The sequence below is a fragment of the Myodes glareolus genome, chromosome 2, assembly GCF_982192425.1.
Source record: "Myodes glareolus chromosome 2, mMyoGla1.1, whole genome shotgun sequence".
In the NCBI taxonomy this organism is placed as follows: Eukaryota; Metazoa; Chordata; class Mammalia; order Rodentia; family Cricetidae; genus Myodes; species Myodes glareolus.
In genome coordinates, this window is record NC_142027.1 from 40,251,236 (window position 1) to 40,267,145 (window position 15,910).

The 15,910-nt window shown below is 35.3% G+C and overlaps 1 protein-coding gene across 2 annotated transcripts in view; it reads left to right on the plus strand.

The window, feature by feature from the left end:
- The window catches only part of Epha6 (EPH receptor A6), a 917,499-nt gene that overhangs the window by 509,595 nt on the left and 391,994 nt on the right, over positions 1-15,910 (plus strand). For both annotated transcript variants that reach the window (XM_048422770.3, XM_085685660.2), the window contains one exon: positions 14,009-14,133. In XM_048422770.3, the coding sequence (XP_048278727.3) occupies positions 14,009-14,133 (125 nt within the window). The remainder of the gene's footprint in view (positions 1-14,008; positions 14,134-15,910) is intronic.

Consider the following 15,910-nt stretch of genomic DNA (forward strand, 5'->3'; position numbering starts at 1 on the left):
ACTGCATGTAGCTCCAAGTTCACGGGGACCCAACAGCTTCTGACCTCCATGAACACCTCACTTACATGCAAGCAAATATGCGTACAGACACATAGACAGACAGACAGACACACACACACACACACACACACATGCATAACTTAAAAATAAACTTGTGGAGGAAGATTTTCCTTATCCTTCTAAGTTCGGTGTTTAGGTGGCTAGAAATTGAAGTGGTAAGGGGCAGATTAGCAAAGACGATGGCAGATTAATATCTACCTAGGAAGACAGAAATTCACAGAAAAATGTGATTCAAGGTAGGGTCGCTAAAATTTGAAGACTGTATGCCGTCTTCACAAGAAAGGAGGAAGAGAGAAGAAGCCTTTGGGAAACAGCTGACTGTTAAGAGAGACAAATGGGTTCTTCATAGGATAGACAGGAGGTATGACAGCTGTGAAGTCACTGCTCCGATTATCTCCTGTCCCAGAACTGACTTCCTTCATAGGAGTCAATTTTCCTGTCGAACACCTGGGGAGGGAGCTATGACAGGTGAACTACTTGGAAAGTTTCTGCTTTGGAGCAGATAAGGGAAGTTTGCATGAGGGAGGAATATGGGGAATATTCTAGATCCCTTAACTCAACTTGGGAGAAGGACCAAGCCAGTCAGCAAGATATTTGTAATATAAGCATAAGGACCTAAGTTCAGATCTGCATCATTTGTGTGAAACACTGGGCACAGTGATGTGTGTCTATAATCCCAGAGCTGTCCAGATGGGGACAAGCTCTGCTGGCAGGCTAAACATTCCGTGAAGAGCAGCTTTAGTGGGAGGCACTCTCTCAAAATAGAAGGCAGAGGTTATTTAGGAAGATAACCAGCGTGGGCTTCTGGAACACACACACACACACACACACACACACACACACAGAGAGAGAGAGAGAGAGAGAGAGAGAGAGAGAGAGAGAGAGAGAGAGAGACACTTGGCCGAGCACAGCTGCGTATACTGCTGGCTCAGCTTCTCTGAAGGCAAAGTTAGGAGTTCCCTTGAGTGCAAGAATCCAAAGTCAGCCTTGATCATATATTGAGATTCTGTCTCAATTAAAAGAAGCAGCAAAGGTGAATTGAATACACAAGTAAGAATATAGACAAATAGGACTAAAATTCTAAATGATTGGAGAAAATTATTCTCAGGTTTTTTTTTCTTCTTTTTCTGTAGTCCTTCAAGTCAAGAAGCATCATTGTGAGTATCTGGGAACAAAACGCCCAGCAAGCAGTAGGTATAGGATGCAGGCCAGCTTAGAATCTGATAACCACTTAAATATTTGTCTTCCCTAAACAGTAAAGTCATGCTATCAGCATTCTGGGAGTACAAGTAATACTTGTGTATAAAATTATGTCCCCCACTGTAAGTTTCAGAAGCCCAATGAAGTGCAAGTGTTTTGTGGACCCTAAACTCAGGCCAAACCAGGATTTGTGGCTTTGACACTGGAACATATTTCAGGACTAGACAGTTTATGAAGCAGATTTGGAGACAAGAAAAGCAGACTTAACCATAAGAATTATGGGAAAAGTGGGTGCTCAGAAGGGAGGCAAACACAACCTTAAGTGTGGGTACGGGCTCCTCAAGGGAGATGCCCAACTCATTGTTTCAATAATAGTAATATACAGGGTTTGGTTGCATTTGGACTCACTATCTTATCATTGGATGATTCCTAAGAGCACCTGACAACTGTAATTTATGATTATAACCCGTAAAGTAAAGGTCTCATTCATAGGGATAGGTAGGTAAGGTATCTTTACTGTAAACAGTTTTGTTTGAGAGTTTCTGTCAATTCTGAAAAAAAAAGGCATAAAATCCATCTTAAGGCTCTACATATCTGGGCCTTAAGCCCAGATTACTGTTATGTTAACATAAACCTTTTTATAAAAGGAATGTAAACTCTATGCTGACCGTTTTCCAGCAGATGGTGATGGTGCCAGCCTTCTCTTCAGCTGGTGAGAGCTCACGATGAGAGAGAGAGACCCCTTTCCCTCTCACAATCCAGCCATCTCTCTGTCTTCCTGCTTAGTGCAACTCAGGACTATAGACAAGATCAAAGACAAAAGAGCTGAGAGGTGGCTCAGCCTAAGAGCATGCACAGGCCCAACACAGGTCTAAGCCATATGGAGCTTAACATTGACAGAGGAAGCAGACACAAGCCCTCACCTTTAACCCAGAAGCTGTCTCCAACTGACAACAGCTCATAAATGACAAGTTAGTTTTCTTCAACAGAGTCTTAAGCAAGTGCCTATACAAACCACACTTCAGGGTAGGCCCCATGTCCGGGAGCAGATGGCTAACACAAAATGAATTCAATGGACATTGTCTTACAATACTTTGTCTTAGAATTACTTTTACTTTTTACCTTACAGGTTTTTGTTGTTGTTTTGTTTTGTTTTTGTTTTTTGCTTATATAGTATGATTTCCAATTTTCAGCTTTTATGGGATCTGTGTGTGTGACCATGTGTGTCTCTGTGTCTTTATATGTGTCTTGTGTTTTTGTCTCTCTCTATCTGCTTGTTTGTTTTGTCCTAGTTTAGTTTGCTTGTTTTTATTTTACCTTATTATTTTTGTTTATTTTTTAGATGCTGGTCTGTTTTCCTAATGAGGGAGAGAAAATGAAGGGAGTGGATTTGGATAGTTGGAGAATTGTGGAGGATATGGGAAGAACCAGGGGAGGGGAAACTGTGATCACAATATGTTATATTTTAATTAAAAGAATGAACGCATACTTATCTTGAAGAATGGGTCCCGTGCACCCAGGCTGGGCAGCTCACAGCTGTCTATCACCTCTGTTCTCTATAGGCACCTGCACTCACATGCACATCTTCATAGAAACACACACATAAAAATAACGAAAAATAAAGTAGATCTTATAAAAATTAGCAAAGACAAGTACTTAATTGATTAAATTTGTTCACTTATATCAAAACAGACTATAGTAAGTAGGAAATACAGCAAATGCCATGATTATAAATTATTAAGGAAAATAGTTCATACATTCAGGATATAGCTCAAAATAGCTTAAACTTTTGTGCCATAGTGTTAGCCAGACTGAAAACTTCTAACTTAAATCGTGGATTGGCAGGCATAGATTTTATGGCTTGGCTAGATAAATATCACCATTGTGCATATTAGATATTTCTGTTTCCATGTTATCCAATCACTTGTTACATAAACTGTTATATTATAATTTGAATATCTAGAGTCTTTATTTTAAATTATGTTTCATAAATTAATAAGTTCTATATTTTCATGCATACTATACAAGTTACATATTTATTCTGAAATAAGTATTTCTTGCTCAGATAAAATCAACCTGGAAACTTGTAGACAAAAAAAATTAAATTAGATTTAAATCACACAATTATTTTCCACCTAGAAATGTGATTCAGATTGTAGAGCATTCACAGCATGTTGCATTTCAAAAGAAGCATCACAACATCTTGCAAAGAGTTAAGACACTGTATATTGAGGATAATAGTCAGAATATATTTTTTGAAAATTCTGCTATCTTTTAACTTCTCTAAGAAATAAAAAGTAATTCACTTGGTCTGTTAACAAAGTCATCACAAAAATCAGGCGAAGAAAGTATAGCATATGTACTGGATGAACTAGCAGCCAATGTGAGGAAACAGCCTGTCTGTGTGAGCCAAGGCTTTGTACACCACAGTTACTAACTTGAGAAAATGAGGAGGAAAACACAGGGCTCAGCCAGGTGATGCTCCATGTCGGTAATTTACTCTGCTATCTGATCAGTGATGAGAACAAAATCACTCCTGTCCTCAGGAAGCCATGAATGTTTCAAGGCAGCGATGGAAACACCTGGCTGTTTGTGTTATGTTCATCAGAGAAGAATCAAGTTCTTCCCTCACCGCTCAAGCCAGAAGCAACACTGGCAAACTTATGCTATCTCTTAAGCGAAAGAAAAAGAGACAGCTCTGCAGCTCCTTTTCCAGTGACTTGACAGGAAAACTCCCACATCCCTAAACCATTCAATATTCTTTGCAGTGGGCAGCAGCGTGAATATATCTTCCCTCTTTAAGCCTTTCTACCTCATGGAATTATGTTCAAGTCACACTGTTACACATATAGCTTCCACTTGCCCAAAGTAATAGAAATAAAACCACAATAATGCTGGCGGAGTCTTTTTTTCCAGTTAAATTATTTGAAAAACAATATATAGAATCTCAGAGAATATTCTCATAAAATGTCCATTGCCTGTGTAATACAGCAAAGTTCTGCCCATTTGAATTATATTGACTATGGGGGAAGGAAATGAGATTAGTTTGTGAATATGAAGGAAATGGTACTGGGTGAATAGTTTTACAATTAAGAAAAAACTTGATACTGAGGGCATTTTTATTTCTCATTTTTTTTTAACTGACGTTTTAGTTGGCATCCAAAATGATGTGATTCATACGACATCTTTTTCTTATGTAGCATTGTACCAACACCCCCGTGCTCTCTCATACTCCTCCTCTCACTGAGGTATGATTTTGCAATAATTAACTCAACTAGGTATGGTTTTGCAATAGCTAACTGAGAATTATGTTTGTTCTTGCTGTTTGATACAAATATGTCTTTTTAAAAGATCTCGTTAAATGATGGTCAAAAATATGGGAATGAACCTAAATGTATTTGAATAATATTCAATTGAATTATAATGCAATGCATTTCATGTTTTCATTACACTAGTTCAAATGTCAGCATTTGAAAAAATAATTTTCAATTTCTAGCTTTACCCTTATTAATATTCACTTACATTAATTCTACTTCAGTAAAATGGTGACTGTATACATAAAATATTTAAATCATTTGAACACTGCTCAGATGGTATCCCAGAGAATTAGCAATGAGAGCTGTAGAGGTATTCATTGGTCAAGTCTAAGGTAGGATTTAGAAGAAAGAAGACATTTAAATAAAGGTGACTGACACTGTGTGCTGATATAGTGGGTCCCATGGGAATCCCACGACTTTAAAGATCCCTTTGTGGCCAAAGTGGAATTTGTAACTGATCTCCTTAGAATGTGGTCCACTTCTCAGGGGGTGTGTCACTATGCGTCAGCTGTTTCCAGGCAGACTCTTCACAGTTCTAAAGTAAAAATAACTAGGCATTCAAGGCTATGGCATATAGAGAATAGTTTAATATATTGGAGGGAGCAAAGGAAGTTGAAAGTACAATCCAATATATAGTTGTGCATTCTGTAAAGGAGGATGTGCACTCACTTCAGATGATGGCAGCCAATTTCTAGGTGTCAGAGGAACAGTGAGCAAATGCTTTAGGAACTCAGACATACAAGATCAATTCCATCTGAAATGATCAAAGAAGACATAAGCTGGTCTGGTCTTCTATTTTAAGGGGAAAAATGGTAATTGCTGCTATTTTATTTCATAGTATAAATGGAAGTCTTTTAAATGTGAACTCTTCTTATAAAGCCCAAGGACACATCCGTGGGTTGTTCTCTAGTGCCAAAAGATGACTCTAATTTTCTTGTCTGTTTGTGCACCTTAGGCATACAGCAGGAAAGGATTTTTTATTTTTTGAGATACACAGGAAGCAAATCCATAACACTTACAACTCTAATTTTCATAAAGCTTCTTCGCTTAGAATACTTTTAAAGTCCATGGCTTTTGTAGCTAGCTTTTGCTGCAATTTCGTATTATTACATAAATTGAAGAATGTCTGAACAGAATCAAACAAAACAGCTGATGACACTTCTGCATAAGAAACTAATGGATGAATACCATTTACAAACGCATTTAATTTTACATATAAAGTCTAAGACATAATGTTTTGAATTATATTTTAGAAATAACATAGATAATAAATTCTGTGCTAAGACAAGGTTTATTTAAGTTCTTTGGAATAAGATATGAATTTTTAAATATATTAGTTTAACTTAAAAATGTTTACTGGATTGAAGGCTGATTTTTGTTTTGTTTTAGGCACTGTTGCATGAGAGGTTTTACTGGATGGTGACATTGATGTTGAGTCACTAGGAGCAGTTTGGTGCTAATTCATCCAGTGTATATAAATATCACCACACAGCCATTTAGGAGGAGTCTAATATTTTTAATTAGTGGCACATACTGTTTTATAACTTCTTGTCCCTTTACATATCACACTTACTTCCTTATGAGCATGTCATCATCTTATGAATGTGCAGAAATTTACTTTAAATGTCTAAGAGTAAAGAAAAGCACTATGTGGGTTTTTTTCAAAGCTCAGAACTCCCCCTCACCACGCTCCACTGTAGGATAAATTTGGATGTGTAACCATTCACTCATTATACTGTAGTGCTTTAAACTTTTCATTTTTTAAAAAAAATTGTTTAGGTGTTCTCTACTTGACAATTCTAGCTAAGGTAATTTCTAGCTGTGTTAGTAGATTTTATACCAGGAACATGAGGAAAAATTTTGTTGAAGAATCAGTTGAGGTCTGTAAGCAATAAACATGTTTGAAGATAATTAAAATGCTCACAAATTAAAATTTCATTACAATTTCATAAGTAATATATAATTATTAAAGTAGCACTTTCACGAAAATAATTAATAGATGAATAGAGTCGCTGGAGAGTTGGCTCAGCGGTTCTCAGCATTGTCTGCTCTTCCAGAGGACCCAAGTTTGATTCCCAGGACCCACATGGTAGCTCATGATCATAACTCCAGTGCAAGGTACTCTATGTCCTCTTCTGGCATCTGAGGTCACTAAGAGTGCATGTGGCACACAGACATGCACGCAGGCAAAACACCATATACGTAAAATTTAATTTTCTTTTAATTTTCAAAAGGGAATGAAAACCAGTGGTTTTGGTTTTACTATAATATTATATGTAAAGGATTTTTTTTAAGTCGGAGAGTTTCAATTTCTTGATTTTTCACTTTGACCTGGCCAGTTTCTCTGCCATGGAGAGCTAGCTATGCTAAATTCCTAAAAAGTACTAGTTCTTCCATTGAAATGCGACAAAGGAGGCCAATGGAGTCTCTGTTTGGTCCAATTTTAAGATACCTTTGCTTCTTATATTTTAAAGAAACTGTTTTTTAAGTAGTATCTGTCATATAAACAGTTTCTCTAATGCCTTTGGATCTAAAGCATCGATAGATGTAAATGGTAGATTATTGAAAATGACAAGATAAAGACAAGCCTCACTAAATCAGCCAGTCCCACAGCCAATGAAACAGAAATTAAAAACATGCAGAGGGCTGAAAAGAATTTTAAAGATAATTCATGGCTTACAAAATTAAATATTGCTATTATGATTTATTGATAATCAAGTGATTTTTAAAACCTCCTTCTTTGTACTCTGTGAAAGTATCTTCATGTATTTCTCACTAATGCCAAACCACCACTCAGTGTCTCCATGGTGCAACAAGACACAATAGTTAATTGCTGACAATCTTATGTTATTTGACTCTCATGGTTGTAGGAGAAAAATTCTGGAAATTCAAACATAAATGCTTTTTTAAAAAAATCTTAACATATTTAACATTAGAAAAAAATTAAAAGTAAGTTACAGAAATCAAAAAACTTCCTATTGTAAAGGGAAAACTAAAGAGATATAAAAAATATCTCTATGGTACAAAAAGCAGAGAAGCAAGTAATATAAATCTATGCAAAGTATCCCAGTTTTTAAAAAGAAATAGACTGATAACTCTTAGAAATGATAAAAATACAGAGGGGTCAAGGACATGACAAGAAAACCAACAGAGTCAACTAACCTGGGTCCATAGGGGCTCACAGAGACTGAACTGACAGCCAGGGAGCCTACATGTAGGCCCTCTGCATATATGTGACAGTTGTATAGGTTTATCTTCTGGTGGAACTCCTAAAAGTAGGAGCAGGGGCTGTCTTTGTCTTTTTTTGTGGCAGTTAGGACCTATTCCTCATACTGAGTAGCCTTGTCTAGCCTTAATACAAGGGAAGTACTTAGTCTTCCTATAACTTGACATGTCGTGTTCTGTTGATACCCATGGAAGTTCTGCCCTTTTCTGAAGAGAAAGGGAAAAGGAGTGAATTTTGGGTGGACAGAGGCCAAGAGGCAGGTGTGGGATTAGAAGGAGAGGAGGGAGGCGAAACTGTGGTCAGGACTTAAAATAACTAAAGATTTTTTTAAAAAGAAGAAAAGAAAAATTATTAACACAGAGATATATCATTAAAGTTATTTATTCACTATGTTCTGTATGACTTTTAAAACTTACTCAATTTTCATAACTGAATCACAAATACTTATGGTATAAGATCTTTAAGGATATATTAATCATAAAATTGGTAAAATTTGTTGTACTATATTATTTGTTGTTATATTTACTTGTAAATTCCCTATTTCTACTAGAGAATACAAATTATCACATCTTAGTGTCTTAAAACGATATCTATTCATAGTTCCTCAGTTCTAGATGTTAGAAATAAAGTAAGTCTTGCAGGACTACAATCCATATGTCAGGTGGTCTGGATTTCTGGAGGCTCCTGAAAGGAATCCATTGCTTTTCCTCTTCTTGGCAGGCTTCTGGCCTTGGCCTCTAACCCTTATGCTACTTACCTATGAAGTCTTTTGTGAACACTGGGCACACCTGGAGTACTGTGCTAAATCCTCCCTGCCTCATAATTCTGGTCTTCAAAGCCCCATTTTCCCAGAGCATTTCCAGGCTCTAGGGGTGGTAATGCGTTATTTGGGAGTCATTATCCTGTTTAGTTCATCCACCATTTGATTTAGCACACTACAATGTTATTGTTGGACATAAAAAATAGAAATAAACAAGGGAGAACATAAAATAAAGTGCCAACTTTCCCTCGTGTGTGTCTCGGGTGTATCTTTCAAACACATAACCGGATTTCAACCACATGGGGAAAGGATATAACAATATATATTATCATTAAAATCTGATTACAAAGAAAAGTACATCAAAACAAAATCACGCCGGGCAAATACTGTGAAGATCGTAGGGATTCATTAACTTTAAAGCACAATCCATTTAGTAAATATTTCCAAAACAAGACAAAGACTCTCAAGAATGGTGTGTCAACTTTATAATCTATAGAGATATAAGTAATATAGATAGCTATGTGTGCATCAAATTGTCCTTGATAAATCTATACAACATCAGCACAGCTCTGTTGCTAAGAAGACAGTAGTGATCATGATGTCTTTGCTAAGCGCACACTGGAAGAAACAGCAGCACATGTTGGTGGTGCACATTGGCTCCCTAGCAATGAGAAAAAATTAGTTTCAAAATTCTGTTCCCAATGAGGTTGTCCCAGTCTATGCTGTTTATTTCGTTTATTTCATTGTGTTGTTGACTACACTTTTTAAATTTTTCTTATAACTTCTTTAAGTCTTTCCTGAAAGTGTGGAAATGAAGAGTAAAAAATGTAAAGAAAATCAAAAAGTACCCACAAATAAATGAAGAAAGAGGCAGACAGGTTGAGGAATAGAAAGAAGAGAGGGAAATGAAAGAGGACAGGCTATCATGCTAGAAAACGTGATGAATGATTGTGCAGTGCAAGCTGGAACCAAAGTGGAAGTCTCAAGAAGACACCAACTCCATATGACAAATGTCCTACAATTAGATATTTCCTAAAAGAAGTGGAGAGATTGATGAACTTGTCTACTTGTTTAATTCAACAAGCTTAGCAAGAAGTATATAGTTAGACTCTTTCTACATTAATGAAAAGTTTTAAATAGCATATAAGATCTATTCAAATATTATTTTTAGAATTCATATCATCACAAACATGTATAAAAGTGTGCTGATTCTCCTCCTACTTTCCTTCCTAAATATTCACATATTTTGCATATACATATATATGTATATGTATGTGTACCCATTCATATATTCAAATACACAAGCAAGACACATATGTCCACTGACAATCACACTTGCATATACACATACATGCACACAATATACACAAGCAAGCACATGTGCACACATTCAAATGAGTAAATATTAGAATCAGCAGTATGATAAATAGATTGGGAATTAACAATATTTATATAATTTTAAAAATACCATCATACTTTCATATTAAAACTTATTTTAGAGTTAACACCCATAATATATATGTATACAATCACATGAGACATGTTATGAATCTTGAGAAAATTCTCAGAACACATGTTTGTAATTACCCTTAGTTTGGTTTAAACACGAATTTTACTTTTGAGCATATTACACTAAATTAGAGCTAATGTTAATAGGAACTCAGAACAACATTAATTTTAAAATTCTTACTTGACATCTTATTCAGTACTAATATTTACCTCCAATATGTTTACACAATTGCAAAAGTCCTCTGAGCTTCAGTTGCTAATCTTAAAGATGGAAGCATTCTGCATTCCACAAAGGAATGAGATCTGGATAAGACAATTTACATGGTCACAGGTAACTGTTTTAGCAAAAAGTGATTAACTCTTAATTAAAAGTCAGTATATGAGCTGAAATAGTAATTCATTGTATGAACTTAAACTTAAGCAAATAGTGTTCATGTTTTTGTGAAGAGGCTTCTTTGTTAGCCAATTCTACTATATAATTTTCTTCAAAATTGTTCCATAGTACTAGACAACTATTTGATATTCAATAAATAATAATCAGAAGGCTTTGTATTAAGACCACTTTCAAAAACATGGTAATCTATCAGAACATAGTCCCAGAATGGTGTCGTGCAAGGGGAATTCTGAGTACTTGTGAGAAAACTCCAAGAAAAACAAAACGATAATCTTGTGACTTCAGTTTCTTAAAACACAGAATTGTTCTTGAAAGGTATTTCCAGGCTCCTCCTGGGTCGAGTGTGTAGGAGTGAGTTTACTTCTGCTGTTGTTCTTCATATGCCTCTATGGAAAGCATGTTCTTGTCTTATGCGCTTTGGGATTGAACACCTTACTCATGTCATTCTTCGTAACCCTCACAATATCAATTGTTTGGTGCTCTGAATAAAGTTGGCTACTGCACAATACGGTAGTCCGTCTCATTTGTAAGCTCCACTTTTCCAGATTCACACCAGTAACTGGCGTGGCAGCGGTAATCCGGTCAGGAATCATTGCTTTGAAGGTCAAAGCTATCAGTTTTAAGTTTTAAGCAAGGAGTTATACCAGAAATACAATTCTCCAGAAGACTGTCTTGAATGCATAATTCTCACTCAGAAAGAACCACTTGAGTCTTCAGGTCGCTCTGACAGTTTCTAGAGTGACAAGCTCCAGAAGACATTTCGCTGTCTGTTCATTTCAAGATCGGATTTTTTTTTTAAATCATGAGTTGTCCTTCTGTGTCATAAAATCATTTTTCTTGATGTGTAGAAATATGAAAAAATATGTACTATACTTTTGCTCTGTGTCCACTAGTACAAATAAAGCATTTATCGTTGTTATCTGCTAGTTGCAGATGTTATATAACCTAGTTCATCAAATAATAAATTCATTAAGTATATGAAAAACAAATGCTTGAAGCCTTGTATATTGTTGCTTTGTTTTGTGATAAAACTTGATAGAATGCTGACTTTTGTGAAACTAGTAAATGCAGAAATAAGGGTGTAATAATCTGTAAGTAGCTTCTCACATCCTCTGCTTCAAATCATTAACTGTTTATAATGAGCACCTAAAGTATATGGATAAAGTTATTTTCAAAAGCAGTATGCTAATGTGCCAAACAGTTCAGAAAGTTCAAATTATGTGAAGTACTGCTAGGGCAGTCCTTGGGGTTGAACCTCTACCTCCAGCTGCTCGGGTGGTTGTGGTAAGATCACTTGAGGACATACATTCAAAGTTAGTGTGGAAAATATATGAAACTCTGATAAAATAGGAAGTTTATGATGTCAAAAAGATTTTCATAAATATTAGTATTCTGAGAGCACAGTATTAGAAGTTTGCATTCTGACAATGAGAAAATATTGATAAACACCAACATAATCAAGTATTTAATAATTATTACAGACAAACTCAGAGGTCAGACAACAACCTTTGGCACCATGATCAGAATAAATCTTCACCTCCTCTGAGATAGCATCTGCTATAGGTCCATAGCTCCCCAACTAGGCTAAGAAGCTAGTAAACTTCATGATCCCCATGTCTCTACTTCTCAGCAGTTGGTTAAAACTTACACCATTTTCCATGACTCTTTCTTAAAACGATATGGTTCTGAGAAGCAAATTGATCTCTTTGTGCTTGCAAGGCAAGTGCTTTATCAGCTGAGTCATCCTCCAGCCCATAAAATGGCCTTTAAAGTGATAAATATATGCAATTAAGGTATTTTGCAATGTTCGCTTTATAGAAGTGTAACATGAGACTTTAAAAATTAGGGTAATGCACCATAAATTTATGAGTGAAAATTCAGACTAGAAAAATGGTATGTGTATTCTACTCAGTTGATCATTCTGTTATATTGTTAAAGCAACTGAAAGTTTATGTTTTACAACCATTATATGGTTGGCATTAAGAGCAAAATGCAATACAGTGCAATATTTACTGCATCATGACAATATATTAAGCAAAAAATTAACCGGAGATTAAGTCATGTATACGTGAAAAGTATGTTCATAATTATACTGATGGTCATTTTCTAGTTTTCATGATTTGATTTGAATTTATAATTTTTGTACAAATGACCATAACACATTATAAACTATAATGTAAGAACAATAGCACAGCTTCCCTTTGGGATAAATTTAATAGGGAATATAACAATTTAAATAATGAATAACTTCTCAGTGCCTTTTCTTATTTTCTACATGATCTGTTGCTATCTTTATTTATAATATAAAAATTACTAATTTTTATAAATACAAGTCATTTTGCCAGCATATTTTAGTCCAATCTTATTTTTCTTCTAAAATCCAGAATTTTAAACATATTGTCAAGTTTTTATTCCTCTGGGACAAAGCTGTCAGTATCATAAATTTAAAAAAAAATTAATTTTTTTATGATGCAAAGACAATCATTAGAAGTAAAATATTAAAACAAGTTTTTCTATGAAGTTTAAAATATTACAATGAGTCAGCTTTTAAATCTTATATCCCTATTAACATATTAAATAGATTTCTGAAAATGAAGCAGGCGAACGCTGCAACTTCCTAAGGATCCTTTTATTTGAATTTTTTATTAATTTTAATTGAGCTATGCATTTTTCTCTGCTCCTCTCCCATCTTCTCCCCTCCCTTTCCACCTTCTTATGGTCCCCATGCTCTTAATTTACTCAGGAGATCTTGCCTTTTTCTACTTCCCATGTAGATTAGATCCATGTATGTTACTCTTAGGGTCCTCATTACGTCTAGGTTTACTGGGATTATGATTTGTAGGCTGGTTTTCTAATACTGAGATGTCCCACTTCTCAGTATTAGAAAGATAATTATTAAGTCTCACTGTACTTCCACATACATAACATCTGAATAGAACACTTTTCCGGTCAACATAGTCATTGGTAAAAATAGCATCTATGGGTCTTTCCTTGTGACTTCTTTTTTTTTCTTCGAGACAGGGTTTCGCTGCCGCTTTGGAGCCTGTCCAGAGGAACTATTGCCCTTTAAAGTGACTTTTAATAGCTTTTCTGGGAAATTATGTCATAAAATTAACACTCAGTATTTTGCTGCTGGATTTTTTTTACTCAGATCTCTCAAAAAAAGAAACTTCCACAAGTTCTTGTAATCACAGTTTGTTTCCTGCACTTGAAAACAGATTATATGAAATGCAGGGGACAAGCACACTAACTTTGCTGTAAAAACCCAAAACCAAACCTAGTTCAAGGGAAAATATCCTCCTTGATAAAGCTAGAGGCAAACGAGCTTGGGTTTTCATCTTGGAATATTTGAATGTTTCCTATATTTCAATCCCTTATCTGACTTGAATGGAATATACTTTGAGCCATTTTTTTATTAATTTGGCATTGCCAATTGGTATCCTCTACACAACATAATGCATTTTCCTTGGAAGAGACACAACATTAATTCAAAGACTGAAAATTATGCCTACTAATCAATTTTGTTTTTCCTTTCCTTACAGCACCTTCTCTGATAGGTATGATGAGGAAGGACTGGGCATCCCAAAATAGCCTTGCTCTATCGTGGCAAGCACCTGCTTTTACCAATGGAGCTATTCTGGACTACGAGATCAAGTACTATGAGAAAGTAGGTCTCATTTAGCACTTTCTAACACTCTGAATTTGCATACATATATGCATATGTGCGTTTACATTATATATTGTTACAGTAGTTTAGATTAAAAATCTGTTTTTCTTTGGCCTAATTCCATAATCACTGTTTCTTTGACTCCTCTCTAACATCCCATCGTGCTCATAATTTCTTCATTAGTTTATCTCGTTTTATGCCACATTAAAGTAGAGAGTACCAGATGCTCATGTTTTTCAGGACCTACTCTAGGGAGGTTTATAATATAGCGATAATTGATAATCTTTCTAACTTAGAGTTTTATCGTTCTAACATTGTCTAAAATGCTATCGAGAAGGAACAGGAAGACCAAATTCCTATGACATAAGTGAATGGGCAGTGCAGGCGTTTCACCAATAAGTTTAATGTCACAGTCTACCATAATTGGAAAGGATGATTTAAAGGATTCATTAATTCATTAATTAAATGTCTTTACATTCAGGTCAGCCAGTTTATTTTATAAAAAGCTAGTGAGACCAATTTTACTTAAAAACACAACCTAAATTTTACTTTGTTATTCTGAATTATTCTCAATTATTATAAGTTCCCAAATCATAAACATTCTTTACTCCATTAAATTTATAATTCTGCCTTGTACTGCTCCTTCCCCCAATTATTTACCATTATGACATTTTTGGCATAACTATTGCATGATCATTTCTGATATTTCTTGCATTAGTATTATAACACTTTGAAAATATTTATGAAGACAGAATTATTATTTTAGTTAAGGTAAAATTTGCATATAGTCTCCTGGGTTAACCCTAGGAATAATATGACTTAGACTTCTAGAATTTATCAGAAACAAAGTGATTTTTAAACTTTCCCACTCATGGTTTGCATTTAATCTGATGAAATAACTGACCATAGATTCACAGGGAAGACGGCCTACATATTTATTAATATGCATCTTTGTATAGGAGCTGCAGGATGTGTAAAACTAAAAGACTACCCCAATGGTTGCATCTGAAGCCGTAATTCATATCAGAAAGGGAAACAATAGATATAGGTGATACAAGAATGGTAGAAAATGAATTTTTCCCATTGGATCCGAAAAAGAGACAATGACTTCTGCCAGAGTTCCTCTGGGCTGTACATGCTAACTTTCCGGTCTCATCTCCCATGATAAGTGTGTATTCTTCCTTGGTTAAAGAAAGTTCAACACAAGAGTTGGAGATCTAGTCTCTGGAAGATAAAGGACTTCCCTGCACTTGCTGTCCCATTAGTGTTGTCCACTGGAATCCCAACGCTGTACATAGTGGACTGTCATTTTCTATGTCTGAAGGGGCAAATCATAGAAATGGAATCCATTCTACTGCTGAGCACGTGCAGTTTGAATCAAGGGAAGACGCTTCATACCTATAGGCTAGCTTTGCAAATGTCACAGCCTGCAGCATGTAGGTCAAAGAAAATGTGTGTCTGTCTGTCTGTCTGTCTGTCTGTCTGTGTGTTCCACTAGTTGAAACAGATCTTCACATACTCACAATGCCTGTTTATCCAGAAAGCAGCATGCACACATATATTCAATAAACTTTTCAAATACAAAACATTTCTGTTTCCAGAAACTATTCTGTGTTATATTCTACACACATAAAAAAATCACTGGTTGGTTTTGTGGTCATTTACCTTTACAGATTTTAGGTTGGATATAACCTGAAATTTTTCCAAATAAACAAAAGGCATAATCAGGAAAAAAAGCCATGTTCATCTAATTAAAAAGTCTGAAAATGACTGATTC